At 40.7% G+C, this 9,291-nt stretch overlaps 2 protein-coding genes across 2 annotated transcripts; both read right to left on the bottom strand.

The window, feature by feature from the left end:
- Positions 1–2,112: 2,112 nt before the first annotated feature.
- On the bottom strand, positions 2,113–3,719 carry LOC116161967 (protein takeout-like). Its single transcript, XM_031475479.1, has 5 exons — positions 3,115–3,719; positions 2,979–3,065; positions 2,779–2,926; positions 2,512–2,651; positions 2,113–2,466 (listed from the first exon to the last, which is right to left on the bottom strand). The coding sequence occupies exons 1-5, from the start codon at positions 3,245–3,247 to the stop codon at positions 2,171–2,173; spliced, it is 804 nt and encodes a 267-aa protein (XP_031331339.1). The 5' UTR covers positions 3,248–3,719; the 3' UTR covers positions 2,113–2,170.
- Positions 3,720–3,841: 122 nt separating this feature from the next.
- LOC116161969 lies at positions 3,842–6,332 on the bottom strand. Its single transcript, XM_031475482.1, has 5 exons — positions 6,173–6,332; positions 4,740–4,844; positions 4,598–4,687; positions 4,407–4,551; positions 3,842–4,358 (listed from the first exon to the last, which is right to left on the bottom strand). Exons 2-5 carry the CDS (start codon positions 4,798–4,800, stop codon positions 3,920–3,922), a joined length of 735 nt encoding a protein of 244 aa, XP_031331342.1. The 5' UTR covers positions 4,801–4,844; positions 6,173–6,332; the 3' UTR covers positions 3,842–3,919.
- Between the last annotated feature and the right edge of the window lie 2,959 nt (positions 6,333–9,291).

Here is a 9,291-nt window from a genome sequence, read left to right as displayed (position 1 = left end):
ATCTAGTAGTCCAATCTTGGAACTGTTTGAAATTATGGATTTTACGGGCCAAACTCTATAAGAAAATGTTTTTTTCCCGGTCGATCTCAGACAATTTTTTGTTCCGGCCTCAAAAAAAGGCAGTGTATTACCTTCCATTTTTACCAAAAATCGACTGCTCCAAAATTTCTCGGGGAAACACTTTTTCTCACTAATTTTGGTGCGTAGAATTCAAAAGGATTCGTACTTTTTCGATCAGACCCCTCAATCAAAAGTTATGGACTAAATACAAATTTCGACTATACAGGGTGACAATTTGAAAACTTACCACCCCCCATATCTTAGTAAATAAACGAGATATTTAAAAAAATCAAAATCGTTTCGGTAATTCGGAGGGGGAATCACAATGACATAGTTGGCGACGCACCCCCTCACACCCCCTGCGCCCTAGCCACCCCAACTTTTAAATCTTAAATAGTGACTCCCCATGTGTGATACGTCATTGGAAAGCTCTGAAAAAATGCTTTCCAACCATACCAAATAGTATTACATTTAGGTTAGTAATTATCGTGCAAATCAAAAAATAGACATGGAAAATCGTATTTAACTTGAACTTCCAAAGCCGACTCGACAGCAACTCATTTTTGATCGCCAGTTATAATCTATTCTCAAACTCTTGTCGAACCTTTTCAAATGTTGGTTTTGCAATATTTCGACATTCTTGAATTATTCTCTGTCTTAGTTCGTCTATGTTCGCCGGTTGCGTTTTAAATACGACAGATTTCAAATGTATCATATTAGTTTATTTTTTGATTTGCACGATAATTACTAACCTAAATGTAATGCTATTTGGTATGGTTGGAAAGCATTTTTTCAGAGCTTTCCAACGACGTATCACACATGGGGGGTCACTATTTAAGATTTAAAAGTTGGGGTGGCTGGGGCGCAGGGGGTTGGAGGGGGTGCGTCGCCAACTATGTCATTGTGATTCCCCCACCGAATTACCGAAACGGATTTTGATTTTTTTAAATATCTCGTTTATTTACTAAGATATGGGGGGTGGTAAGTTTTCAAATTGTCACCCTGTATATATATAAAGTTCAAAGAGCTGTAAGTTTTGATCTAGTAGTCCAATCTTGGAACTGTTTGAAATTATGGATTCTACGAGCCAAACTCTATAAGAAAATGTTCCCGGTCGATCTCAGACAATTTTTTGTTCCGGCCTCAAAAAAAGGCAGTGTATTACCTTCCATTTTTACCAAAAATCAACTGCTCCAAAATTTCTCGGGAAAACACTTTTTCTCACTAATTTTGGTGCGTAGAATTTAAAACGATTCGTACTTTTTCGATCAGACCCCTCAATCAAAAGTTATGGACTAATACAAATTTCGAATATATATATATATAAAAAGTTCAAAGGGCTGTAACTTTTGATCTAGTAAGTCCAATCTTGGAACTGTTTGAAATTATGGATTCTACGGGCCAAACTATAAGAAGTGCGTAGAATTCAAAACGATTCGTACTTTTTCGATTAGACCCTCAATCAAAAGTTATGGACTAAATACAAATTTCGACTATATATATAATATGTTTCTAGGTTTCTTAGTCATAAACAAGATATATCGTTCAAAATTCAACCATAAAACCGTAAAGATCGTAAGTTCTAATTATCTTCGGTGATGGTGAAAAGAAGGAGGGTCTTGAAAACGTCCATCTTCACAACGTTAATGACTTTCACAGATAATAAGGAACTGGGGAGCTGATTCGTAAACACGTTTCACTTGTGCTATGGGTAAAATGCCCGTGAAGGCTTAGGGATATCAATTCTGCACGGACCGCGAACAGAACATCACCGCCGGCCCAACCCCCGAAGCCAAATTAAGCCTAGGAAATGAAACTAATCACTACCGCCGCCGCCACCGACTCCATTACTTCGATCATAACGGCTACGCGAGCAAAGGAAGCTATCGACATACAGTGGAGGCCTCCTGGACGACCCAAAGCCCTTCATAAAATCGAGGAATCAGCAAGCGCAAAACCCGTATAACACAGTCATCATCTTGGTTACCCTAGGGACGTGCCTCTGAACATTCACAGACGCGCCATTCCACGTAATTACTAAGTAAAAAAAAGGGTATTGAATGAATTCTATTTCAAATAGTACTACACTGCCTATTGTACCTAAGCCAACTTAAAACATTTCGTCGTAGGGAATTTTTTTAAAAATTAGGTTGGCTATACTTTTAAAGACTGCCCCAAGGGCCTCTTCGTAAGCGGCCCTGACATCCAAATAGATCTTCCTCCAATTCTCGTTGAGCAGCTTATTCATCTCATCCCCTAACTGTCTCTCCCCACTGAAGAGGTTTTCAAAGTTGAACTCCACCAGGCCCGGCACCAGCGAGACGTTGAACGTCTTCAACTCCATGTACTTTTTGCCGTCCTTCTCGAACATTTCGCCGATCATTGTAAACGTAGCCTTCAGGTCCTCTGTAAGAGCGCCATTTTAGTTTGCGTGATTCGGCCTCGACCTACCTAGATCCACGGCGCAGTCTCCTTCGCCGTTTATGGGGAGCATGAGTATATTGCCGTTCAGGCTGTACTGGGCGTTCATGTGTACGTCTTTTATGGTTAGGTCGGCCACCACCTTGAACTCGTCATCCGTGATTACCGCGCTGAAAATAAAAATTTTCAACAAAATTACCTCCCCCCTCCCGCACCCCACTCCAACTTGTCAAAAGAGGGAATGCCAAAAGAAAAAATCAGATCCACGTGGAGGAGGATCCAAGAAGCTCTACTTACTCGACACGTTCGACCTTGGCGGTTTGCACGTTGTGTATCTCCACGTTTTTGTAATTCTGCACAACGTGGACTGCGCCCTTTCCCTCGCCAATCGTCAGACTCTCAATCCTAATCGGCTCGATGCTTTCGAATTGAAATTCAGGCAAACCTAAGCAAGGGGAGGACTTGCAAGGGGTAAAAACGGAGAGCACTCGACTTACCCCTCTTCAGAATCGGCAGTGCGTCTTGAATCGCCGACTTCATGCACTCGTTGAGGTTCGGAGTCGATCGCTCGCATTTTTGAAAGGCTAAAAATCGAGATCGGTCACGAGCGTCGCTTACGTTCGAGAAACTTACGCAAATCCAAACCGCGTACCGCCACTGTAACGCAGGTCAGAAGGAGCACGGCGGTCTTCATGGTTTTACGGGAGAAATGTACCGCCGTGCTCTTTATAACGCACACTTTACTCGCGTGTGTAATTACCATCATCACGAAATGTAAACAGTAATTGTTAATCGTTCCCGAAAAGGATGTTTATTTTTGCTAATTGCATATCGAGCACAATAATTGGCAATTAGCGGCTACGGATGATTATTTACTCAAACCCAAGGTTTTAGTTTGCATGATCGTGTATCATCTTTTTTTTTGTTTTCGAGATCTTCACCCTTTTTTCCTTCGTGTCTATCCTGGCTCGTTCCTCCGTCTTGTCGCTTTTTCCTTACAGTTTTCTCTTCTCGTCACCACTACCCCTTTTTTCCTACAATTCCCCCAAGTTGTACGTTAGAAAAAAACTCACGCAGAGTAAAGGTCTGATGTGGCAAGTCGGACCTCTACTCTGCCTTGTTTTAAGGCCGTCAATTTTGCGTGCCCTCGGTCCATTCGGCATTAAATTAGGCCTGTTAGTAAACTTATAATTTTAAAATTGGCAACGTTACGAGAAATATCCTCGCGAACGTGTGCGATGTCAAGAACCAACTCAATTGAGTGAAATCTATCCGAATACGGCCAAAAACAATAGATTTTTTTCGGATCGCTAATTTTGATATTCCTGAAGGAATCGACCCATGAAGATTATTGCATGAACAGATTTTGTACTGTATTTATTGATACCTAACTAGACAGTGTTGTTAAAGTATTATTGAAAAGCCGTCACAGAAAAACTCATTTAGGAAACAATACGTCGTAAGGGATTTTGGAAAATACGGCGTTAGCCCCCGTTTTATACGCTTCCTCATAAACAACCATGTATTTCTTAGATTCCTTCGCCAGTATGGATTTCATGTTCTTCGTCAAATAGTTGGTTAACAGTTCTCCAGACCTGTCTTCCGTAGATCCGTAGGAGAAGTGCACCATGTCGAGCATAACGTCCACAATGGACGCTTGCGTTATTTGCAAATAACGTTCGCCGCCTTTTTGATCCACAACACCGGTAAACGTGACAGTAAATTGAAAATTGTCTCCAATAACATCCTTTTTTCCTTTGCCGCTCATGTCGACTCCATCTATAATGGCGTCCTTATAATCGTAGTTAGACAGGTAAGTGAGTTTTTTCGTCAACACTGTTAAGGTGAGCGAAAAATCGGAATCCTCGATTTTGGCACTGAAACAGAACTCAACTCAGTTGATGCGTGCGGCTCGACTCGCTTACTCGACGTCTTTAATTTCGCTCTCCAAATGTCCGGATATTCTGATGTCAGTTTCGGATTGATCGAAATGTATAGGCGGATCAGATTTGACGGTGTAGGCCGGCACACTGAACACTTCAATGGATGGAACACCATACTCCTTTATCCCTATCAAAACGTTAGTCTCAACGATAATCCTTGAGGAATAACCTACCACGCTGTAACGTAACCAGGGCCGACTGAATGGCCACCTGCAGGCACTTGTTCAAATTTGGATCGCTTCGAGAACAAAACTGCAGTTTGGCTGTAACGTTAATAACTCAACCAAGCCGTCTTGCGTTAAGGTCACTACTTACAATGTGAATTCGCTGCACAGGCCAGAAATATGGCGAACGAAAGCAAGAGGAAGCGGGTCATTTCGAAGGTGGAACTCGGACGGTGTTTGCTGTTAAGTAGGAGACCTGTACAAAAGATGGGAACACCCTTGAATTGCTTTTTTTTTAATAGATTGGCTTAATCTCCAGTGTCTGCGACTGAATGGAGAGAAAGACCACCTGAGAGGGGGTCCGTTAACTTGGCCCCCCCACTGAGAGATTTCATAGTCGTATTGTTTTGAAATGAATGCGCTCGTTATGCGCCCATATGCGCCACCGATAATAACTCTTGCGCCATTATCGTTTTTTAGAAATCCGAAAAAACATTTGGGGGGGGGGCAGTGAACGTAGCCCCCCCCCCCCAAGTACGTATTTTGTCCCTTGTAACTAGGTCACCTGATACATTTGGTTATGCGCTCAATTGCGCCACTTGAATTAAAGCTAGCGCCATTACGGTTAAGCCATAAAACATTTTTAAAAAGTGGAGGGTCTAACTTAGAGTTTTCAAAAGTTATTTCCGGAAGTGCGTCCATTTTGAAAATATTTTACATCGATTCGGCCTTCGGAGTAACTCCTAAATACAAATTTTTTAAAACCTACCTATTTTACTTTCCCAGAATCGTTTAACTAAAGCTCCCAAAAAAACACCCTGTATAGTGTTTCTGAAACACTATAATGGCGCCAAGATTTTTGTTTACGGCGCATTTTAGCGCATGATGAAAGGTACGATGTAGTAGAAAAAACATGTTAAAAAACGTAACTTTTGAAAACGTTAAGTTAGCTCCCCCCTTTTTAAAAATTTTTTATGGCTTAACCGTAATGGCGCTAGCTTTAATTCAAGTGGCGCAATTGAGCGCATAACCAAATGTATCAGGTGACCTAGTTACAAGGGACAAAATACGTACTGGGGGGGGGGGCTACGTTCACTTGGCCCCCCCAAATGTTTTTTCGGATTTCTAAAAAACGATAATGGCGCAAGAGTTATTATCGGTGGCGCATATGAGCGCATAACGAGCGCATTCATTTCAAAACAATACGACTATGAAATCTCTCAGTGGGGGGGTCAAGTTAACGGACCCCCTGAGAGGTCTATCCTCCAAAGAAGGTACATCTATATTTTTCATAGCAAGTAGTAAGGCTCTTGTACGCATTAGAAGTGTTATCAGGCGTTGACCCCTAATTTTTTGTCTTTTTCGTGAGGAATTGATAATATTATCATATTTTCCTTTAGTTTATTACATTTGGGTACTTAGATAACCCCATTTAATTTTCGGCGCAATATTTTATAGTCATTATGCCTTTTTCATCTATCATTTCTGCACAGTCGCTTTACAAAGGATCTTAAGAGTAAACCGGTTCGACAATCACAAAAAATTGGGGTAGTTGCAGCTCAACCCATGGAAGGATAAACTTACCTGTTATGGAAGCGAGAATTACACCAACACACTTGGGGTCGAAAAGGGACGTTCACAAATGCCAATAATCTGCTATGAACTTTTATAGATGGGTTAACCCAGAGGCGTAACGAACAGTGTCACCGACAACATACGAGAAAAACTGAGAACGTTTAAAACGACTATTACTAGTTCATAATCAATTTTCGGTTTTAAATCAAAGGTTATAGGAATTTTTTGGAGATTAATTAACAAGATTAGTTTATTTATTTTATTGCCCAACGTAGTTTATCTTGAATCAGCCCATTTATTTATAGATTGTTGTAACTTTAACGCTCACTGCCTTTTATTGTACCCGGAATGGAATTTCTGTTGACTAGACGCTTAATTAATAGCGATACCGGAATTTAATAGTCAATGTTGTGCGAGATACCCTCGTGAACACACGGACCGCCAACAAAATCCAAGAGATGTTACCACCACCACAGTGGGCGTTGCAACACCGGACCCACCACCAACTAGCGTCCCAGACGGCGGACGCTTTATAAGCGGCACCATCGACCATCACAAGAGCCAGTATGAGCTCTTATTAATAAATTGTGTTTAAAGTTAACCTCAAATTTGTTATATTTTTCATTCTACATTTTTTTTAAATGGTTTAAACGGTACGCAAAATTTGGGATAAACCAACGGCAATAATTCAGGAAAACAATAAAACGTCGGATTTCATCCGCTAACTTTGGAGTGGGGAAATTTATTATTACATCATATTTCTGGCGATCTGGACTGATAGCTTCAATAGATATCATGTGACCTAGATACGTTACTTCGGTTTTCAGAAATTGGCATTTGGATGGGATCAATTTTAGATTATATAAACGACATCTTTCAAATACATTAATTAAATTTAAATTATGGTGCTTTATACTACATCCAGAAAAGATAATATCGTCTACGTAAAGAAAAGCCTGGCATTGCAATTGATATCATACGTGAGAAACTACTACTTAAAATATTTAATCCAAATGCTAAACGTTTATACTGATAGTGATCATTGTTTGTCGAAAATGCCGTTACGTTACGTTGGTATAACCCTTGAAGAGGAATTATCCAATAACTATGAGTTTGCTTAATTCCAAAATTCACTTATTCATTTGGTATTATTGTCATACTACAACTACCATAGTTAAAGGCGCCTTTAAAATATTTAGCCTGTGGGGCACTTTTCGAAAAACGAAATATAGGGGGTTGTAAGTGAGCTCTTGGGCCACCACAACGCCCTAATCATCCACATGCAAAACCCCCTCAATTTTTTATAAATTAATTTTAATTGTAACTTGCATTATTCGTATGTCGCGCCATTGACAAGAAAAGCGAATTTTTCGAACTGTGGAGCACTTTTCGAAAAACGACATATAGGGGGTTGCAGGTGAGCCCTTGGACCACCACAACGCCCTAATCCTCCACATGCAAAACTCCCTCAATTTTTATAAATTAATTTTGAATTGCAACTTGCATTATTCGTATGTCGCGCCATTGACAAGAAAAGTGTTTTCCCGAGAAATTTTGGTGCAGTCGATTTTTGGTAAAAAAGGAAGGTGCCTTTTTTTGAGGTCCGAAAAGAAAATTGTCTTAGATCGACCCGGAAAAAATTTTCTCTTATAGAATGTGGCCTGTAGAATCCATAATTTCAAACAGTTCCAAGATTGGGCTACTAGTTCAAAAGTTACAGCCCTTTGAATTTTTTTTCGAAATTTGGTTTCTAGTCTATAACTTTTGATTGAGAAGTCTAATCGAAAAAGTACGAATTGTTTTGGATTCTACGCACCAAAATTAATAAGAAAAAGTGTTTTCCCGAGAAATTTTGGTGCAGTCGATTTTTGGCAAAAAAGGAAGGTTATACACTGCCTTTTTTGAGGCCCGAAAAAAAAATTGTCTTAAATCGACCCGGAAAAGGAAAAGGAAAAATGACAGCAGTCGATGGTGCGAATTTCACAAAAAATATAATGAAAAATTCAGGAGTCGCGTGACAGTTGTTGTGGAAGGATTATGAGACCCTCTTCTCCATATTGTAGAAAATGTAGAACCTAGGGGTCTGGGGGGTATGGAATACCCCCAAGCAAGCGATAGAATCGCCGAATTTCCGAAAAATGATGTTAAAGTCTCGGTACTCTGATTATGGTTTCTGGAAATGGCAATGGAACTATCGTCTCCTGGGGGGTATTCCATACCCCCCAGACCCCCCGGTTACACAATGTTTCACAAACCGTTTAGATTTCAGGAGTCTCTTGACAGTTGGTGGGGAAAGATTATGAGAGCCCTTCTCCATACTGTAGAAAATGTAGAACCGGGGGGTCTGGGGGGTATAGAACCCCCCCCCCCCCCCACCAAACGGGAGAATCGATTACTATTTCCAAAAAATGATGTTAAAGTCTCGCCACTCTGATTATGGTTTCTGGAAATGGCAATGGAACTATCGTCTCCTGGGGGGTATTCCATACTAACTACTAGATAAATAACTAGTAGCATCTCAACGAACGAGCGGACGAACGGACGGACAAAGTGGCCACAATAGCGCATTTTTTTTTATTTTTGTGGAAATGCGCTAAAAAGGAAGGGAAATGGCGATGAAGGAGATGAAAATAAGGACAAGAAAGCAAGAACCAGCGCAGAAAGCGATGAAAGTCGAGCAGTTGGAGTAGACAAAGAGAAAAGAGACAGAGAATGCGGTGTAGGGAAACACGACGCAGGGGGCGAAAGAAGCGACACAAGTGAACGAGGTGAAAGAGAAAAAGAGATCAAGAGAAAAGAAAACAACGCGGAATAGAAATAGAAACGAAAAAGGAGATGAAAGGAGTGACAGCGCAAAAGACAAACGAGACGAAGACAAAGACGAAACAGGTAAAGAAGGCGGAGAAGATTGAAAAGGTAGGAAGATGATGGTGACTAGGTGAATGAAGACAAAAACTCAAATACAGTAAAGATAGCGAGGTGAGAAATGCGGAGAATGCAGGAACACGAAATAGGGTGAAGATTGCGAGGAATGCGAAAAATAAAAAAGAAGAAAGAGGTGATGGGGATGAAGGTGGTGAAGGAAGCGAAAAAGGGAAACGAGGACGAAGAAAGAGGAGAGGATTAAA

This window comes from Photinus pyralis, unplaced genomic scaffold (assembly GCF_008802855.1).
Source record: "Photinus pyralis isolate 1611_PpyrPB1 unplaced genomic scaffold, Ppyr1.3 Ppyr1.4_LG10, whole genome shotgun sequence".
Classification (NCBI taxonomy): domain Eukaryota; kingdom Metazoa; phylum Arthropoda; class Insecta; order Coleoptera; family Lampyridae; genus Photinus; species Photinus pyralis.
Note: the sequence above shows the minus strand (reverse complement) of the source record. Positions and strands in the feature narration are given on the sequence as shown.

Excerpts from the sequence above, each read along its gene's own strand:
- LOC116161969 (XM_031475482.1), bottom strand. The coding sequence starts at position 4,800 with ATGACCCGCTTCCTCTTGCTTTCGTTCGCCATATTTCTGGCCTGTGCA. Across the intron at positions 4,552-4,597 it reads CCTGGTTACGTTACAGCGTG|GGATAAAGGAGTATGGTGTT; the intron begins GTAGGTTATTCC and ends ACGTTTTGATAG. Across the intron at positions 4,359-4,406 it reads AGCGAAATTAAAGACGTCGA|TGCCAAAATCGAGGATTCCG; the intron begins GTAAGCGAGTCG and ends GTTCTGTTTCAG.
- LOC116161967 (XM_031475479.1), bottom strand. The coding sequence starts at position 3,247 with ATGATGGTAATTACACACGCGAGTAAAGTGTGCGTTATAAAGAGCACG. Across the intron at positions 2,652-2,778 it reads GCCAAGGTCGAACGTGTCGA|CGCGGTAATCACGGATGACG; the intron begins GTAAGTAGAGCT and ends TTTTATTTTCAG. Across the intron at positions 2,467-2,511 it reads AGACTGCGCCGTGGATCTAG|AGGACCTGAAGGCTACGTTT; the intron begins GTAGGTCGAGGC and ends GCGCTCTTACAG.